This window comes from Grus americana, chromosome 10, assembly GCF_028858705.1.
Source record: "Grus americana isolate bGruAme1 chromosome 10, bGruAme1.mat, whole genome shotgun sequence".
Classification (NCBI taxonomy): domain Eukaryota; kingdom Metazoa; phylum Chordata; class Aves; order Gruiformes; family Gruidae; genus Grus; species Grus americana.
Genome location: NC_072861.1, coordinates 12,962,515 through 12,983,355, shown reverse-complemented (window position 1 = coordinate 12,983,355; position 20,841 = coordinate 12,962,515). Strand labels below are relative to the sequence as shown.

The following is a 20,841-nucleotide window of genomic DNA, read 5'->3' as shown; positions in this document are numbered from 1 at the left end:
ATAGTGGAAGTGAGGTGAAGTGGCACAACTATCCTAGAACGGTGTGTGTACATATGCACACATATACTGCTTTGAGTTCTTGCTGTAATCAATCTAATTAGACAGTAAGTATATAAGAAGTTAGGACTGATTTTACTCTTCAAAAATGAGAGAACAATAGGAGGTGTTCAGGCCATTTTACTAGCATTGAATTATTCTCTTCAATGCAGTGCATGCATTGATCTCAAATGCGGACAATTCAGTTGAAAGTCAGGGAAAAAATTTTACATATCCAACAGCTTTGACATGGATCATTCTAGAAAATTTCAGTAGTGTTCTATAGCTTAAGGCAAGTTCACACTTAAGTTCAAACTTCTGTGTATCTACAAAAGTAGTTTAAAGCCTTGGTTTACAGAAAAAGAGCACTGAAAGAATAGATGAAGGCTTAATCCCTAGTAGGAGGAAAAGCAAATTTAGGACAAAAGCTTGATTTAAAAAAAAAAAAAAAAAAGCCCCCAGCAGTCTACTAGGTGATTGTATCTTCCCTCTTGGACAATGGATCAATATGTAAGACCAGCCCTTTTTCTTCAAAAGGGCTTTTGACCAATGCAGACCCAGCAGTTACTTCAAGCCCAGATGCATTAGCTTCCTGAGAGGAGCTGGTCCTCCCCAGTATCCCCTAGAAACAAGAGAAATTGTTTTAGGTAGATACTATCAAAGTAGGTTTGGAGGGAGTGTTTTTGTTTTACTCCCACAAGATACCATACTTGTTAAGGAGTGTTATGGGTTTGTTTTGGAAAAATCTTCAGTGAGGTTTTCCCATGGGCAAGGAGTCCCCTTCTGTGCAATTAAACCCTATTCTGCTTGAACAATTCCTGTTACTAACAACGTGCCCAGAATCCCCAGAAAGTTGAGATCTTAGTTGTGACTAAGGATGCACTTTACTTGCTTCTGTTCTACTACAGAACTAAGCCAGAGCAGGTATCTGTGCCTGGCTTCTTTCTGAATGATCACAGCAGCTCTGCCTGCTCAGAATTGAAATACTTACTTAAGTAGTGCGTTCCAATAGAGAAAAGGCATCATATCAGCTTTCATATGATACATGGTTACTCTCTCCTTACTCTGGTCAATAGGAAAGGTCTCCAAAGGCTGAGCAGCATAGTCAAATTCTGCTAGAATCACCTTGTTGTAGCCTGTTACTAGCGGGCAGGAAGTATATCCATCATACTGCAATGAAGAATACCATTTTTTCATTAATCTGAGTAAAGTCTAAATACTGAGGTATTACAAGTCATATTGCTAACATTCATACATCAAAATAAGTTACTAAGAAGTTTCTGCATTTATAGTGTTAATACCAATGAGTTTGGAAGGCTGCTAAGCCAATTATGGTTTAACAACCATAATACTAAGCCATTTCATTTCAAATGTAGATTATAGATTTGCTTAACAACATTGCTTAAATTAGAACTAAGCTAGAACAATAGGGCTTTGTCTCATTCATTCCTGGTTATTATTGTAACCAGCAAAAGAGGTGACCAGTAGGTGAGGATGAGTGCTGGTGCTAGCTTTGACAGACAGTGTATAAACAGGATCTTGAATCTAGTAAGAATTTCCAGAGGACTGCAGGAGCATGGATGATATGCAGGTAAGTACCCTGAGGAATATTCAGAAGCCATATATAAAATGAAAGCCAAGTCTCAAAGAGAAATTTAAACAGTTGTAGGCTTAACATCTTCTGTAGTACAAAACCTTCAATGTAACTTCTTAAAAGTTCACGTTCTGTACAGGGGAGGCAAGTTTAACATAGTACAGATGTGTAAAGTTTGCCAGGGTTTTATTGGAGTAGAAATTCTAATAGTCAAGTTTTACTCTAAATAAGTCACCTGCATTGGTGAAGAACCCAGACTAACTTTCAACTTCTTGCAACTCAGAAGTCATGGATTTAAATAGATAATATTTTTAAATGCAGTATCGAGAATATGAATTGTGCAACTATTGTGACATACGGTATTTAGCACCTCAATTGCTGATGCAAAGCCCTTCCTGCTTTCCATTTCACATGGTTTAGCTGCTTGCAAGACTTCCTGGATAACAATGGAGAAAACATTCAAGAAAACTTCTCCCTAAGCCAAGAGCTGTAGGTACCTTTTTAGTTGGCAACTGGTTCTTCATTACCAGGGAAATAGTTTTATCAAGCACTCCAGACTGGGCAGCTACATAAGAAAGAAAAAAAGAGTGTATTAAGGCTGTTTCAGACAGCAATTAGTGTCATCACTAGAGCAAACACTAGTAGCCAGGCATTTTGTTGGAAAATTCAGCTGTAATTGAACTTAGATGTCAAATCCGTTTGGGAAGTTTACAGTCCCAGATGAGGAAAAAAAAAAAATTGGAATAATGCTTTGAACTCACAGTTTCCAACATGCTAAAGCTTAATGAAACTTGAGGTATATGTTTCTAGCCTATGCCCATTCTCCTATGCTACATTATACCTGCTTAGTCTTCCCAAACACTAAGATTCTGGCACACTGAAGTTTTGTTTCATTTTGAGTGCTGCAAGGGAAGTATTCTAGACCCCTTTGCTGGAATAGTTGACATTCTTCAAGTTACACCAACAACATGCTGTATAGCCCTTCTTTTTTTCCACCCTCTTATTTGCATTTTTTTTTTTTAGTTGTGAGACCGTACGCCTGAAGTGTTTTTATACTGGACCCTGCAGCTGCAAGTACAGAACATGTGATTCTTCAACAGTGAATTATCAGTTAGCTGACACATGTGCATGACCTTCTAAGATAGAGCAGAAAGTTTTGCTACTGAATTATGATGGAATGCAAGAGTACTAACTCATTTTAAGCCATTCCATGAACAGAGAAAATAGAATTAGTTCATCTGTGAGACATTTGGAACAAGAGAATTGTGGCTTAATGGCATGAGCATGGTCTGTAGCTAATTAGTTGAAGCTGGAAATAATTGAAGTGAAGACCTCAGGAGTAACAAACTGAACAAAAAGCTTACTGTCACTTCCCCGCTTTTCATTACACACACACGAACACACACATGCAACTTTACCTACAGCTGCAGCAGTCTTTGATGTTGGAAGGTTGGTGCAGTCTCCAATACCAAATACATTAGGATACCTTTTATGTTGTAGAGTTTCCTTATCTACATCCACCCAACCAATTTCATCTGAGACAGGACTGTTGATGAGTACATCAGGTGGCCCCATCGGGGGTGTGACATGAAGCATTTCATACTAGACAGAAATAAAAGGCACTCAATAACTAATTTATCAGAAAAAGTCATACCTGTGTTGATATGAGGCAATAAAAGCAGTGTGGAGAAGATGTTTTTGGTTTGTTTGTTGATGTTTTAATAAAACACAAGTATATAGAATGAAAATTTGCTCTCAGATTTGAAGTGCATCCTTTTATTAACATGAACCTTATCAAGCAGCTCCATTTAGACTGGCATAGCAGCAATTTGCCTTCCTCCCTGCACACCCGAGACATTCTCAAGTAATACTAACCAGGCATACAGGACTCCAGGCATCGTTTATGAGATACTCTTTCTTCTCTCCACCTCAAACTTTTAAATTTTCTGTTTAAGTTAGAGATGGTACTCTCAGAAGGTAACAGCAGCATACAAGGAAGCAGATATGATGTTGTTACAGTACACAAGGAAAAGAAATAGAATCAAACTAGAGGTCTGAAAGCTCCTGACCTGATGAACTTCAGTCACTCCAGGTTTGTCCAAGTTTTCAAACACAGCTTCCTGCTTGTCTGCTCGAACTTCTACAAGGTTGCGCTTATAGTTAACAGCAATATTCCTCTCCTTTATTATTTCAAGCAATGCATCAGCATACTTCTTAACACCAAAAATGACACCAAGCGAAGTGTTGAACATTATGTTTGCTTTGGAACGCTTTCCTGTCTGCACAGAGAGATCAAATTAGCCTTTTTTATTAAGAAACTGTGACAAGCTAGTCGAGACAAAAGAACTATGCTGCACTACTGAAAAGCTGATAGAACTGTTAATGCAGTTCAATTATTAATGAAGTATTAACATTAGAACTCTCGAGATACAGCTATTTCACCCCACGTTAGAAGCTAGACAAGACAGTCTTTGCACTTTTTGAGTGAGGTAATGAAGACATGCCACACATAAATTGCTAGTGAGAAGTGGCTGCAAATACAGAGCAAGTTAACACTTGTAGCAGATTAGCATTACATAGCTTTCTGAAACCTTCAGCTCTATGCATTATTCAGATACTCCCCAGTAGACAGCTCATGAAACTTAAATACATATGAAGCCTGACACTTCCACTTGAAGTTGTCTTTTGTTTCCACTAAGCTTGCTTTAACAGCCTAGCTAAGACTCCTCCTGATCCCAAGACAGCGTGCCACAAGCAGCAAGCATAGCCACTTTTCAGACTAGCAGAAAGACAAATGGCAACAGATATTAAGTACTTAAAGTAACAAGAATTACTTAATTCCAGCCACCATTATTTTAGTGCAACACCTGAAGTTATAAATCAGGCTGAGAACAGTTTATCTGTAGCTCACGAGAAGCAGGAAAGCAGTTCTTTCCTTATGGATTCTGAATTCTACAAGTTTCTCCAGTATTACATATATGCTAAATATTTATGTAAGATTCAGTTAGCCTAATTTATTATCCACTAATAATAGAAAAAGCAACTCAGTCACTTTAATAATCCTGAGTCACATTCCACTCATGTGGTTCTTATTTGTTTTAAAGGTAACATGAACCCCTTAGAACAAGCCTTCCTTCCAACTGTGGGAATAAGCACTGGCAGAGAGTAAAATACTTACTTTCCTCCAGTAGGCCTCTGATAAATACATGATCTTCTGAGGAGCCCCTGCACATTTCACCGGAGTATTTGGAAAAGTGAAGATAGCATTTCCTTCCTTGAAATCTTGTAAAGCTTTCCATGTTTTCTCTACCGTATGAACTGAATAATTGGAACCTATTTTAGGGTGATGAAAACCCTCAGGCAAGCCTTTGATCTAAGAAAATGAAATTAAGGTTTAAAGTACAGATGGCAAAAATTTTGTCATCATCATCAACTATTAAATGCAGACTTGAGAAACAGCTATTTAAGAAGCCTCTAGCAAAAAGAAAGCCCATAGATACTTGCTAGTTGGCAGTTTTAAAAATAAGCCTAGCAATCAAACAGATATTTCTAGTAGATTATTTAGTAGATGTCACATTTACTGAAATGACTCTGGTCTGCAACATTTGTAGTATAAGTGATCCGTGCAGACCCAGGCCCAAGTTTTTGTAGACTAGCACGTGAAATTCAGAGTGAGAATATATACAGTCACTGCCACATCATCATAAGTAAAAATCATGTAAAAAAAAAAATTATGAAAATTTATAAGGTTCATGAAATTTTTCAGTAGTCAGCTGCAGATACCTATTTCCTACAGTTATTTTAAATCAACTGTCTCCAGTAATTATTTCCCTACTACTTTTATTATGCCTGAGCATCTGTTTGTGAGAAAGGGAGTTGTCCCTATTTCAAAATAATGGATTGCAGAAATTCTGTGAGAAAACGGAGTCATGTTATATGCACTGCAATGTGTTTGGGACATTAGTCTACACCAGGAAGTATGATGTTGGTAAAGACAGATAAGAGAAACCATCCCTCTTTTTAAACTGGCTACTTTCGTTTTAAAGCCATATAAATATGTTACTATGAATTTTGTTCGCTACAGAGTAAGTGTTTAACTGTTTTACATGGCTTCTACTACTGAATACTGAATTTAGTTTTATCAGGTTGTACTGAAGAGATATATGTGAAGACTGAGAGGGTCACTGAACACAAAGCAACTCCTCATTCCACTGACCTAATCACCAGAATTTATTTGGTGTGACTATAGTTAACTAAGACTAGCTCTTGCTTTACATATGCCTTGGGAGTTTTCAAAGAGATACTCAAATATATTATCAGGTACTACATCATATCCAGGTCAGGTTAAAACCTCGAGAGTCAAATTGCTCAAACATCTTGCCTTTGTGTTTTCCTTCTCCTCCAAACGGCTGCAGTCATTCTTGCGCCATACAATGGTATTGTTTTCCTCTGAGTGCCGCTGTATAAAGTGTACATAAAACCTAATAGTTGGGAAGGGCCCCAGGGCCTATTTAAACACAAGTGTGGTTCCTTTTGAACTACATCCTTTAAGAAAGGTGAGGGTGGGTCAAATTAATTCTGCAGGACAGATTTGACTACCTGCCATGTGTTCCTCACTTCTGTTTACATTAGAGATGCTTCAGACTACAGTAGCATACCTGATTATCTCATTATTACAGACTGCCTTTAAGTTCTAGATTTAACTTGCTGCCCCATCTGCTGATAGTGCCATAGAGATGCAACAAAGCTGTCTCAAAAGACCTTCCCAAGAGTAATTTGGGTTATTACATAGAGATCTGGGGAAGGAATAAAGTCATTAGGCTGTCTTCTGGCACTTTAATTCGTATTAGTGTTCAATATCTTGCAGTAAAAAAATGTACTGAAAAGCCATTTACTTTAGTGACTCATAGGGGTACATGATGCCATTAAAACTAATAAAAACATGATTACTGTAAAACAAATACCTTTTCATAATGCAGACTAATCCCAAGGGCAATTATCAGATACTTGTAAGATATCTGTTGTATAAGGGGGGGAAAAAAAAAAAAAAAGTATTTTAGACAAAAACCAAAACACTACCTCAAAGCAAATTTAAGTTATCTGACTGCAACAGTGTCATACAGGAAAGAGATAGAGAGAGCATTAGTAACATAAATGTTAAGCTCCAAGAATAATTTATAGTTAAAATGCTAACTGTGTTACAAGTTATACACACAGCCTTTACTAAACACAAAACCAAGTCTTTGGAACAAAATATTCTCTCTTTTGTGTTCAGTTCACTATAAATGGGGAGAAGACTTACGATAGTGATATTTTAATTTGATATTATTCTAACCAAGTTATCTACAACAATTTTTTATCAGAAATACATTTTAGGCTCAAGTACTTCTCATAAGACTAAGTGGAATTTCATGGCCTCCTAGATGCTGGAGAAGAGTCTTGCTTAATAGGCAGTTCCAAGGGGACCTGCAGGAGGTAGGTAGACAACTCATGACATAGAATAAGAGATTAACTTTTTTAAAAATTTTTTTTACATTACCTTGATATCATTCTCCAGCCAGACACAGTTCTTATCTGGATCCAATGCTGCAACTCGAGATTGGATCCACTCAACACCTTTAGGCATTATGCTTCCTGTTGGACGTGCTGAAGTTGCCAGCTGCTTTGCACCACCGCCAACCAGGGTCCACAGTGGCTGATAGTAATGAGTCTGAAGAAGTGTTCAAATGCACATTTAAGAACTGTTTAAAGGGACTTTAAGATGAAGGCACATCACCCCAAAAAGGAAGCAATGTGCTCTTAACATTGTATTATTCTTAACAGAAAAAGCTGTATAAATAAATAACCAAGAGTTTTGCATGACAAAGCTGGAGGGATGCATGTGTCTATCATGGAGCAACAAACTTCACACAAAACTTTCTAAAAGATGGCTAGCTGGCTTCCTCTCCACAGTTAAAAACATGTGAGGTTGAAGAAGGATGAGAATCAGACCAATCTAGTCACATATGTAAAACGCTTATTCTTTTCAATGTTTTACATCCAAGGAAGACTTACCTTACTTGGCTCAACAACGGCCACATTTCCTGCCCCCACTTTCCTCTTCATCCGAGCACTCATGGTGATTCCACCAGCACCTCCACCCAACACAAGTACTTCATAATAATCCTTGGCAGCACACCTGGCTGCTGTATGTAAGCTGAAGGAGCTCATCTTCTGCATTCCTGGTTTCAGCAGCCATACACCAGGACAGAGACAGGAACAGGAGGACGCTACTCCAATTACTGACATCTTTCAGTAAGCAGGAAGCTACAAGATAAGGAAAGGCACTGGTAACAATTACTGAAGGTAGAATTTATTAATATGCCTGGATGAGTCTTCAAGGCAAGAATTGTAATACTAAACCTTTGTTGCAGCTAAACCACTAATTTGCAAATGGATTGTAATCAATTTGGGGAAGGAAAAAAAAAAGTGAATCATGACCTCTTCCAGAAAATTGAAATTTCATACAAGCAAATGAATTCTAACAAAGCGTAAGAATATTTTCTGGTTATGGTGGCAGGAAAGGTATCTGATCCTATAGCACAGGTGATGCATATGCTGTAACTCCAGCTGTAATATTACAATCCTGAAAAGACGAGTGCCGCAAAAAGGAACAAGAATTTGCTAGGTGTTGTAGATCACTGATATATTGAACAAGGTAGCTGTGCGAACATACCGAGTGCCATTCCACTAATTGCAATGTGTCAGCCAAACACATCATTACATTTGTATTTTAATGTCAGGACGTAACAGCATATGCACACATCAGACATACCCCTTCTTGCTGCCTCTCAGGTGCCAGGCCATTAGGGTAAGCATGCCAAGTTCTATGGTGCTTTGAGCAAGGGCATGTGTATTAGTCTATTCTTGCAGGAGAAGTAGTGAGCCCTAAGCTTGATAGGAAAACATAGTTCAATGAAACAAGAGTTTACATCTTCCTAGATCTGGGATCTTTGAGTATTCCCAAAATACTTAGTTCTCTATCCATAGCCACCTCTTAGCTTTTACATCACCAAAGTGGCTGGAAGCAAAGGTCAGAAATCCTTACTACAGCTGCACCTTGTCACCTAAGTGAGAGCCAGAACCCTAAGGTGTGATATATCTCCACAACTGTAGCACTGCATGTTGAATTGCATTATCCAGAAGACAGCTGAGGTTGACCCGCATGTTTCCCTCCCTCTGCTAGAGCTAACAAGAGCTTTTCCTGTTCTAAATCAATTGTTTGCACATGCTGAATATCAGTTTTTAGCTTTTCAGTGATAAAACAGGTACAAACTAATTTTAATTCAGTTCCTTGTTGCCACATTGCCAATAAAGAATGAGTAAGCATTATAACTTGAAGAGCAACTTTCCTGTGTTCTATATCTGCTCCCCTTTGTTTAGTTCCTTGAGTCATCAAGCAAGAATTCCATCTTTTTCACTTAAAAAGGGTAGAACTCATTTATGGTAGACACAGGAGTATAAAAACTAAACTAGAAACCCCAAATATTTTAAAAGAAAATCTTCCAAGGTCAGCTTCAAAAATACTCCACTATGCTAGATGTAGTTGAGGAATTCATTCTGCACCTTCACGTGCTATCCTAACATCCCTTATCTCCACGTACCCTGAATTCCTTATGAAGTCCCATTATCAACCCCTACAATACAATTTGGGACAGAGAGGGAAAATCTCAGATGTGTCAACTGTAAAAATAGTTTTAATAATTTTATTTTACAGGAAGTTTCCAAGATGCAGATATAGTCTTCTCATCCCCCTCCCCATTCAAAATAAAAAAACCCAACTCTAGAATAAGTAAGTTTCACTTTAGAAGGCTGTTTATCATCTATCTAGTGCAGGCAGTTATTTAAAGATGTGGACAGACTGCTCAAGCAAGGGGAGGAAGTTGTTCTAACCCTAGAAATAAGAGTTACCTGATGGAGATGTTACATCTCCATCAGGTAACTCTGCTTTCTCTGAGTCAGAGAGAGACGATTCTGTAGAGTAAGGTTTGCGACTTCTGTTTGCGACACTGTTTTAGGAGGGACATCCTGTTTCCGGAAGCTCATGAACACAGCATTTTGCTTTGGGTTTTATTAAACACACAGAACAGGCACAATGGGCTGCTGGTTGACAACACACAGACCAAGAGAACAATACTTCACTTTTGTAATGCTAATTAAGGACTAATTATCCTCTCTGACCAAATCAATTTTGAAATAAGCATGCTTATAACCACAAGATGCATTGTAGCTAACAGCAGTCTAATTGATGAGAATGCAGTATTACATTGCTTATAAGTTGTTTCAGAGTATACAGAAACAAACAATCTGAAGTGTCATTTGTAGACAGCTGTTTTAAAAGAAAATCCTTCATATTAAAACTCCCAAGTTAGCCAGCAGCTGTACAATTGAGTCAGTCAGCAACACATCAACCCTCTACTTCGGACACTGGAGATAAAGGAACAAGGGAATTACAGAACAAAAATGAAGGTAAAGGGGAAAATTTGTAGTTAGCCTACTGAACTGAGCTGAAATTTTAAGCTTTTATGAGACCATTTTAACACATAGCACGTTTATCCATCATCCTTTAAGCTATGCACAACAAAGCATGACAATTGATACTAGCCTTAGATAGCATGAAATCACATTCCTGATGAAGATCCACATACAAATCTTAGAGCACTGCCTAGAAAGCTAAAGCCTACAATACACTTCACCTTAGTGAGGGGCTCCGCTTAGCCTGAGACAGTTCCGCTGTTTAAAACTAGTTCTGTCACCAGGAGAGGTAAGTCTGTTCTACAAATGCTTCCAAGACAGTGATTTGTTACAGCTTGTGTAATGTTCCTGCAGCACAACTCACCTCGCACCACATAAAAATCAGGGCGATGCAAATCACACTAAGTACACAAAAAAATGTCATTTCTACCAGGAGAACTAGCATTTCAAAGTGTCCCCCCCCCCCTTTTTAAAACAACACACTTGTTTTTAAACAGACTTAGCTTGAAGATAGTCAGTGACTGTCACACCTCCATTCATAAATCTCTCTTCCCTTTTACTGCAAGGCTATTTGTTTGCATGCTTTTAGAATAAGTCTGCTTAATACTGAAGAAAATGCACTGTAAAAAAAAATAATTAAAAAAATCACAGTTAAGACTGGCCAGGAGAGCTCAGTATTATTTAGTGTTTGAATGCCATTAAGCAGCTTAAGGTAATACAAACATAAGAATAGTGACTTTTCAGTCAAAAAAAAAAAAAAGGAAATAGAAAACACTGTTTCCCAGAGTTACTGGCTTATAACCCTTTAAGAGATTGAGAAAACAAACCATAAGGCACTATCTTCATTAAGCGGTTCTTAAACAAATGAATGACATTTCTACAAGCGTCATGGAAGAAAGGAATTGGTTACCAGTTGTTCTGTTTTTTTTAAAAACTGTTTTTAAAGAACCTTGCTGAAAATAGACTTATTAGGTAATGCATTACAATTTAATATTTTTGTGCATTTTAACCAATTCCAATCTCTATCCAAAAAAATAGCAGATTCAAGAGAACAAGGTAAGTGTTCCTCAGCCAGTTCTGTGCAGAACCCAAACCAGAGCAGCTAAAATCCACCTCACTGCTTTCATTACACTTTTTGCTATAACCTACCATCTGGCCTATAAACAGGCTCAAGGTGTAGATGTTACCTTTGGCTACAGTTCTCCATGTATTAACAGCCACAACTAAGTAAAATCCACTCTTTATGCAATAAAGACACGGACAAGAAGTCAGAAATACAATGCTAGTAAATCACAGGAGAAGTGGTTAATTACAAGCACCAAAATTCAATCTCTTTTTGCATGCATTTATTATGTCCACTAGCTGATCTAACATGGAAGGCACTTTGTCACAATTAATTTTGCAGTATTACCTATGTAGAGGAGGTATCAACAGAACAGGTATATAATCAGACCCAAGGGACGCATACAGAATACCAAGCATTACAAGCCATTCTCTTGCCAGGTCTGTAGATTTATACCCAGTAAATAAGCCTTGAGACACACTAGTGCCTAGAACAAGCATTTAACTGAAGCATGACACTTCACGCAAAGACACTCAGGACAACTAGTTTTTTCCTCTCTGGAGTATCTATCATAGGCTTAGCTCCCAAGAGTGACTACTTTATCGAGCCAGTTTATGAACAATCTGTTGCAAGGAGTTAGAATAAATGAAGTTAGAAAAGTCTAACTAGCAAGAATAAAGATCACTGCAACTATCCTCTAAACAGTTGGCCACAGATTAACAGCTTAAATGTTCCACCCATGCAGAAATACTCATCAGCTGCAGTGTGCTAGCATGGCAGGCAGCAGTTTTTCACCCATCGCAAAGCCTGCATACCTTACGTATCAAGCCCTCAATACGGAAACTTACAGCCTCCACACCAGGCACCCAGCAGATCAAGGCGGACAGGTCTTGCTGTCACTGCGGCTGTCGCCCAAGTTGGAGGTGCCAAGGCATGAGGGGAAGCAAACACAGTCCTGGCAGGTGCTACCTTTCGGTAAATCCAGCTCCACACCCGAGGTGAGGTACCGCACAGCACGGCGCCTGCTGCTACTGGGGAGGCAAGTTCCAAACAGCAATGGCTGTAGGCACCGCAAAGGACGCGCGAGGCCCCTGCTGTACCCCAATTCTCCTCGCACATCCCCGAGACCAAAGGTACCCGGTCCTGCAGGAAGCCCAAAGCAGGGCTGCTTCCCCGGCCGCGCTCAGCGAGGTACTGCTGCCGGTGCAGAGCCTGAGGCCCGCGGGCAGCCCCGCCGGGCACAGCCGGGCCGGGCCCTACCGCCCTGGAGCCGAGGGCCGCTTCCCTCGGGCAGCCTTGGCCCCGCTCGCCAGGGCGAAGCCGGATCCTCCGCTGCCATACCACGGCCGGCCCCCGAGGCCCCACTCACCAGGGCGAACCCGGGACCTCCGGTCCCTCACGGCAAGACTGGCCCCCTCGTCCTCCCCCCTTACGCCAGGGCCGGCCGGTCGGCCCCGAGCTATGGCGGTGTCCCGCACTTGCCCGCCTGTTGCGCCGACAGCCGAGCGCTGAGGAGAAGGGCGGGGTCAGAAGGGGGAAGGACCGCACCACCGCCCCATGCGCGATAAGCGCCGGGTCCTGTCAGCGGGAGCGGCGGGGTGGAGCTCGGCGGCGCCAGGTGCTGCCCGGCCGGCGGGCAAAGGCCGGGGTCCGGCCGGGAGGGCAGGCAGGTCCGGCCCAGCCCGGGCGCTGCAACTGGTGGTCGTGAAGCCATAAAATAAGTCAAACTGAGTGCTAAGCTGAAATCAGCGTGAAACTCACCTGGATGAATGAAGAAAGAGGGTTCTTTCAGCTGAAGTACAAGCAGAGAGCAAGGCTGCCACTCTCTTGTTTCTCTTCTGCTAACTCCAGTCCACAGCTGAGCCAAGCTTTAAAATGTTTTCCCCTAAAACTTTATAGGGCCTTTGATTTATGGCATGGTGACAGCGTGAAGTAATAATAGCTGTTAATCCACTAAATTGCATTTGTGAAGCCAAAAAAAGTCACGTGAAGATTAGTGCTCTGAGTTAACACACACGGGCAAAATTGCTTATGCCAACTCATATGCATCAAGCAGCCAATAAATCCAAACCATGTGTTGGGCCCTTTCCTTCTCAGGCTCAACCTTCCCCTCTTGGCACCAGGTTTCTGCACAGATAAAACTGCTCAGCTGATACACAGCCAGTTGTGGGAAGCTGTAAGAATGGGGGAAAGGTGTTGAGGAGTTAAACAGGAAGATACCATAAGGCTCTTTCACCCTCTGCATGCAATTGAGAAGCAGAATGGAACAAGACATTCTGCAGGGTGCCCATTTGAAAAGCAGTACGTGTGTCAGTCTCCTGGCGCATCCAGGCACGTGCATTGCAGTCACATCCTACGCTTCCCAACAACAGCTGTTTCTCTGTCCCAGCTCCACACTTGTCATTCATTCAGCACAAGTGCAGTGCCACTCCTCACAGCCAGCCAGCGACAAACTGGCTAATACTCTTAGCTTGCTTCTGCCACTTGTCTTACACTTTGTGGTACTTTGAACTTCTATTTGTAGAAAAGCAGCTTCAGTTGTTTTTCTCAACTTATGGCTGAAGGCCAATAATCATAAAGTCAAGCCTGACAATTTACCTCTGTTCTACAGACATTCCCTGCCAGGTACAGAGGTTGCTGGAGATGAGGCCACAGCACTTAACATCTGAATTAGAAACTCCTTTTGCCTGCTTGTAAAAACCCACACTATCATTCCCAGTCAGAATCCCAGTTCTCACAAAAATACGCAAAACAAGTCCAAGAAGCACATTTAGCCAAAAGATACCATTAATTTTGACAGGATACAAGTTACACTTTCAGAGGAACTTCTCAGTATTTTGTAGTTCCATACACATCTGTGAGGTTTCTGTAACACTTTCCACAGCTACATAGAACCAGCTACACCAGACTAAAATGTGTAAACATAGTAAAAGAAAGCCCACAGTTAAAAGGCCTCTGAAACAAACATTTTTTTTTCCTGCTGCTTGCATAAGAGCTGGCTCATCTGATGCTAGTTCCATGGAAGTTCTGCACATTATTCTACGTGAAAGCACTGTCACATAAATAAACCCTCCCTCCCAATTTTAGTCTAATGTCTTCCCTTTTGTCACTTCTGAGTGCATCTGAAAGCAAAACCCTAATACATGTACTTCACTAAACTTTGAAACAAACTTTAACTCCAACTCTAAATCTGGACCCCTGCCAAACCCTGATCTAAGCCCCGCTGCACATTCAGCTGGCACTGGCCTAGAAGTCCCACCTTGATCAGCTTAGCATAGGTCACTCACTTCACGCTGACCTAAACCAAAATCACAACCACTACAGTAGCTGTAACCTAGTGACCACTGATACTTTGATATCTAAACTTTATCAGGTTACCTGTAAGCAGCAACCCTAAACCTTAATCTAGTGGTCCTTTTCTATAGACAGAAAAATAACAAAGTAATTAAATTCAAATTAAAAAACCTAAACCACTTGCTAGATCAATAATTAATAATAAATAAGTGACCTCTGATGATAGAGCATTCTTCTGTAGAGACAAAGGCTCATTTTTCAAAGCTGCTGAACACCTACACTTCCATGGATTTTTAATAGTAAGAAAATGTACTGGGAGAAGACACAATCAGTATCTTTAAAAATACGACATGGAGATTACACACCTTTGTTAATGCATCAATACAAGTGACTTCTTTAAAGAGGAAAAAAAAAAAGGCATGGTTTACAGTCACATCTTTTAAAACACCCAAACTCCCCATTTTTATAATTTCTGAGAACTTCCTGTTCCCGGCTGCCCTGGTGTAGTCAGAATACAGCCTTTTTCACATCTTTTGTTCCACAAGGTTGATCCTTATCTCTGTCCATGAGAAAACAAAGTTTGGTGGCTTTGTTTTCTTTTAAAAATATATTTTTAGGATTGTCTTTAAGTATTAAAATATCTTCTTTATGCTCCCATACCTATTTCCTCACAGAGTTTTTACAGAGATGGTCTGCCATTTTAATAAAGAAATTACTTAAATGAATACCTTATCTTAGAAACAGACCACATAAACCAAACATGAAGAAACTACTCACTCGTACCACAGGGCCCTCCTGCAGCTGCAGGGAGTGCTGTCTAACCCTCCCGCAGCAAAGTGCAGGCAGGATGACAGGGTGGAAGCTGCTGCGGGAGGGCTGCCCAGTTGTGCATCTCCTCAGGGCCGCTTGCATCCCAGGGTGGCTGTGGGAGCAATGAGCAACTCTCCCTGCTCACCAGGCAACTGGGCTTTCCTGGGAAGCCCGGAGCACACACCTCCTGGCCTGTTAATTACACTGACCCCTCCACAAGGCAACATCTACATGTCTGCCCTGGCTCAGACTGCCAGTTCTCCAGGATGGGGATTATTCTTCTGCTCAAAGTGCCTACCTGATAAGCGCAATCTCAAATGAATTCTAGTAATACTGGGTGATATAGAAGAAAAGCAGTCACTTCCTCACATCATCTCTGATAATTTTTTTCTTGGAGATATTCTTTTCCTGGCATACCTCTAAATCATAACATCTGTAAGGCTAACAAAAAAGAAGCAGTAGTGAAAGCAAAAAAAAAAAAGAAAAAAGTAGAAGCAGAAGCAAAACAGAGTAAGAAATACATTCTCATACATAACTTACCAACATAACTTCTACTCAATTTTAAAGACTGGAAAACTAGCAGCTTCAGTTGAGCACTGAAGAGCTGAAGCATTGGTTTCAGGTGGTGGGGTGGCAAAGAGTTCATATAAACTGTTCTATTATAACTCTTGCAGACTGTATTTACACAGGAGGATATGACTCTACATGAGCCCCAGGTGACAGAAGAAAAGTCTTGCTCATCAAGGCAATAAACTATATTGCTAATTTAGAAGTAGAGTGTTTTGCTGACCAGTACATGCACAGATGGTCTCGCTTTCACAGCAGCACTGGGATGTATTTTCATTGCAACATATGAAACAGAATAGACAAGCCTTATCTTTTGTCTATATCTCAGTGTGAATATCAGTGCAAAATTAATTACTTCTGTAAATTACTGCTTTGGAGACTATTGCCTTTGCATGTGTACAAATTTTTAAACTATTCTTTCTCAAGCTTTAAATGATTTGCTTCATGAAATTGCAAGTTTGTAAAAACTTAATACATTTGCTGCAACTTTTCCCTTTGCCAAACAGGGTGTTCTATTTCCTTTTTTAAACCCCATGGCTTGACATCTCGGGGATAAACAGATAGATAGGTGCAAAACCAAGAAGGAAATACTGAGTTAGCAGGTATGGCCAACATCTGCGCTTTAAAGCTACATAACACTTCATGAACAACACTTAGATTATGGACTTGAATTAGCCACAACCTCCCAGATCCGTGGTTGCCAACAGTTACTGCCTGGAGGAAACCAGCAAATTCTCCCCACCAGCACTGTTGTGACACTGTCAGGTACCAATAATAGAGCTGTTCTTCCCATCAGTTTTAGATCAATCACCTACAGAGAGATTATTTGAGAAAACTAAATTTGTCACATCATAGGAGCTCTTGGCTGCGCTGGTATCACAAAGGACTGGTGGTGGTGGGGACAGGACTGTCCAGTTTTGGTGCCTGTTTTTCTACAAATCACTTTGCCAAGGACTAAAAGTAAAGTAAGTACAAGTGTATTTCAAATTACTAGAAAACAGTGGTATTTGTGCCAAAACCAGCTGTTTACTTCAACTTAAGCTTACACTGTGATTTAAAGAGAGATAAATGAATAAATAACCTTTGCTACCTTCATATATTGCCTTACTAAGAAACTTAGTGCATGCTATTTTGCCCAGCATGAATAGCCCTATTAATATTTATGCTGCTGTAATTTGTATTCTTGCAGATGTACATCACTAAGTCCTGCAAAAATTTTAGCAGTAATTCAGTTATATTCACACAACTAATCCAACAAAGATCAAATAACTCATTAGATTTAATGAGGTTTTAAAAAAAATTGATGCCTGCAACGTGAGGCATTAAAGCATCAAGCTCAAAGTTAAAATAAAGAACAGCCAGCATTGTTGCAAAACAAGCAGTAGGTGGCAGAAAGCATCTACTGAAGTATAACTTGGAATAAACCAGCCAGATAACTCTCTCAGCTGCTAGAATCCCAACAGAACAGCTACAGAAACAACCTTTACATTAGTATTTAAGTTATCACTTAGGTCACAGGACACAGAATAAAAACAGATAAGACACTCTAGCCATTTTCCAAGAAGAAACAAATATCTGTCTTATGAACCTGGCAAAGCTACCACTATCAGTGAAAGAGACATTTTTCACTGAATTAAAAATTAGCTCACATAAAGCTGTACAGCTATAGGTGGAAGAACCCAAATTAAGCATCCAGATTAACAGCAAAGATAAAAGCATGGGAAACCATTAGCAACAGTAACTCCTAAATTTGTAGAATCTTACAAAATAAGAATTCAGTTACTGCACAGTTAAGTGTCTGTCTTCTGCTGCTATAACTTGATAGTTTAAAAACAAGTAAGTACACCAAGTATGAAACAAACAGCAGAACACACACACACACACACACACACACACACACACACACCCCCGTTTTAAAGCTGTCAGTTTCTAAAAAAGATGCAGCTAGCTGCATCTCCTCATGCGGATGGAATAAAAAGTAAGAAAATGTCTAATACTACCACATTTATCTACTTGGTATTTTTTTTTATAAAATCAAGCAGGACTAAATTTATACAGTAATAGAATTACTCACTCTAGCTGTGCATATTAATCCAAGCATACAAGTTTAGATGCCAGTATCAAATTAATCCAATGTGGCATTTACTTTTTATGCATTAAGACACAAGAGGAGTGTTCAGAAGAACGATATCCTATGGAGATAATGAATTGTAGTTTTGACTGAAATAATTTAAGAGCTCATTAGTAAAAAAAAAAAAAAGTTACATAAACTGACCAAACTTTCCCCTATGTATGTTAATTCATTTTCCACCCTTTATTACAGAAAGGTCATTTATTAGAATTATCTCCTTATTCATAAGAAAACTGGATTTTACTACAATTTTATGGGAAAAGTTATCAATTACATTTTTGCATATGTGTATGTGATTCCTCAGGCAAGCACTGAAAGCTTTTATTCCTTTGATCAGAAATTATTCCAAAGAAATACTGAAATATGCAATTGCAAAAGCATAAATTTCTATGCTTAGAATTCTGTATTTTTAGTAAAAGTAGACATGATTTTTGAAACCAAACAAAAAAGCCCCACGGTTCTTTAGAAAAAAGCCCCACGGTTCTTCACAGAACTGTGGGGCTTTTTTCTGAAAGACACTACAACTTGAAACACTAAACTGGATTCTAGATGAGGGAACGCAAATCAAGAAATACCACCAGAATTTAATCCGGATTTGGATACTGAGGCCTCTAGTTTCATGTTATACTTTAATAAGAACTGTTTAAATTCCCAGAATCTATGGTTGAAATTACTTTACAAAATACAATTTTTAAACAATATTTCATTATGTACATTCTGCTCCAATAATGGACTGTGGAAATTCTTTACATTTCTCTTAGAAATACATACTAACTACAGCACAGGTCAACAATCCACTGGCAATTAATAGGCACAAGTCACTTAAAGGAAAAATACCTGTAGAAAGTTTTAATCTGTTACTCCTTCAGTAACAGCATTTCAGTGTCTCTCCAGACTACTTTTAAGTAGTTTGTTCTCCTGGCCCCAAAACATTATCCCAATTTACATTGGATGATTACTCATTAGAGTATGTCTTTCACAGAAAAAGATCACAGATATTAAGACAGGAAATTAGTAGTTCAGAGGATTATAATACAGGAGAGTCCAGGCAGGTGTAGCCTGTGTAAATCATCTAAAAGGGACGAAAAAGTAAAATTGACTGTGCCCCTCTGATACTATACCATACACATTTTATGGAAAACTTTATATAGCTTACCCTTCATCTTATTTCAAAACTCGCCACTTACATTACTACTTAGAAAATAATACCGATATAAAATAACTAGTTCGTTAGACTGTAGGAACAAATAATTTAAAGCTCTTTTACCAGTCTAGACAACATGTACATTCATTTGAATACAAAGTCCACACGAAGTGCTGCAAGAAAGCAATTACATTCAGAGAAATGGATATCAACCTCCATTCCACATTTATCATCAGTATACACTATTAATCATCAATTTGGGTGAGGACAGGGTAACAAAAATTCTCTTACATAGCCCCAAAGTGCAAATCAATCATTTGTTAAGGAAAAAAAAATAAATGCAATAGTTTTTCCTACAAGTAACTGAATTTCACGTGAAGTTGAAATTGTTTAGTTTTGGTTGAAATTGTTTAGTTTTTGTCACACAAAATGAGGAAATCACAACTTCTAATCCCCTAGAAGTCTGCTTAGACCACACAGTCTTCCTGTTGACCCATTAGAGAGGCAACAGTTCCCTGGTTTGACTCAAATGTTTGTGGGAGCACAAATTCATTAATCTTTGTATTGCGCACACATCAATTCTGAGAATCTATAGCGTTCTGCTTCCCCCTGCCTCAATCAATTCAGCTGGGAAATTATTCAAAAGTTACTTTAAAGCTGTTCTTAAGTTACTTCATGACAAAACGAGTAAGACTGCTGCAATAAAGTGAGCTTTCAGGCAAACGCATCGGAAGTTTCTTCAGTTCATCAGAGACACATCAAACTAAGGCTGCACAAAAAGTCAGTATTTATGAATTGGCATCAAAAAGTGATCCCAACTGCCTGAATCGAACCAATTTCAGTGAAACAGGCAGCCACCCAAGTCCAGGGATGAGAACAGAACTTTTACTAGTATTCTGTGTTTTGCCTGAAAAACATGTATGCCAGTCACCAAGTATCTCTCAGAATTCTAAACACCAGAAGAACAGATGAAAAAAAAAAAAAAATGGATAGGTATTTAAAACTGTGATGCCTAAGTTTTCCTATATACATATAAAAATTAACTTACATTATAATAGTATCAAACTGCATAGCATTATAAAAGAAGGCAACTTGAATGGCTGAAATGAAAAAAAATTTCAATGTTACCAACCCTATTATTACTATTCTGGAATTTATAATATCATAGAGTAGACTGTTGCTAGTAACAGCTGTAGCCCAGTTGAAGCAAAGCCTGCTTTAATTCCAGAGAATGCAGAAATGATTAATTCGGACAAGTTGTTGCATGCTCTGCTTTCACGTCCTCCTAGCAGGCTTTGCTGTTAACTGCTTCTCTCTTTCAAGTTCCTTCTCACGCTGCTGTTCTCGTTCTAGTTCTTCTTTCTGCCTCTTTTGTTGCAGCTTAAGTGCTCTTTTCTAAACAAAAAGACAAGAAAATAATTGCAAGTTTTAAGCTGTATTTAAGTTGGAGTTACAAACAAAATCCCACCCATTCTTTTAATGTTATCTTCTCCAATCCACCCTGCTTATGATTAAACGTTGCATAAACTGTTCCATTTTTTCTTCCTCCCTCTCACTTCCATCTTACCATTCAGAAATAGCAAGTCTGTGACCTACACAGGGAAAATACAAACTGGATTCCTCTCAGTTTCACCAAAAGTCATCCTTCCTGTATACCAGACAAGATGCATACTGTGCAATTTATTGCC

At 39.2% G+C, this 20,841-nt stretch overlaps 2 protein-coding genes across 6 annotated transcripts in view; both read right to left on the bottom strand.

Moving 5' to 3' along the window:
- Positions 1–159: 159 nt before the first annotated feature.
- On the bottom strand, positions 160–13,084 carry SQOR (sulfide quinone oxidoreductase). 3 transcript variants are annotated; one of them, XM_054836754.1, is made up of 10 exons: positions 12,969–13,084; positions 7,685–7,936; positions 7,170–7,340; positions 6,595–6,648; positions 4,809–5,003; positions 3,700–3,909; positions 3,049–3,232; positions 2,128–2,195; positions 1,028–1,206; positions 160–658 (listed from the first exon to the last, which is right to left on the bottom strand). In XM_054836754.1, exons 2-10 carry the CDS (start codon positions 7,916–7,918, stop codon positions 601–603), a joined length of 1,353 nt encoding a protein of 450 aa, XP_054692729.1. In that variant the 5' UTR covers positions 7,919–7,936; positions 12,969–13,084; the 3' UTR covers positions 160–600. The 3 variants fall into 3 exon arrangements, with proteins under 3 accessions (XP_054692729.1, XP_054692728.1, XP_054692731.1); XM_054836753.1 differs by lacking the exon at positions 12,969–13,084 and adding an exon at positions 12,577–12,752; XM_054836756.1 differs by lacking the exons at positions 4,809–5,003; positions 6,595–6,648; positions 12,969–13,084 and adding an exon at positions 12,577–12,752.
- Positions 13,085–18,624: 5,540 nt separating this feature from the next.
- Positions 18,625–20,841, bottom strand: part of BLOC1S6 (biogenesis of lysosomal organelles complex 1 subunit 6) — a 41,211-nt gene continuing 38,994 nt past the window's right edge. For all 3 annotated transcript variants that reach the window (XM_054837600.1, XM_054837602.1, XM_054837601.1), the window contains one exon: positions 18,625–20,548. In XM_054837600.1, the coding sequence (XP_054693575.1) occupies positions 20,429–20,548 (120 nt within the window). In that variant the 3' untranslated portion in view covers positions 18,625–20,428. The remainder of the gene's footprint in view (positions 20,549–20,841) is intronic.

Bases quoted from the DNA above. Each gene is read 5' to 3' on its own strand.
- SQOR (XM_054836754.1), bottom strand. From the start codon at position 7,918: ATGTCAGTAATTGGAGTAGCGTCCTCCTGTTCCTGTCTCTGTCCTGGT. The intron at 7,341-7,684 runs GTAAGTCTTCCT...ACACTTCTTCAG, and splicing joins CCGTTGTTGAGCCAAGTAAG to ACTCATTACTATCAGCCACT. The intron at 5,004-6,594 runs GTATTTGTTTTA...TCATTTTCTTAG, and splicing joins TTAGTCTGCATTATGAAAAG to ATCAAAGGCTTGCCTGAGGG.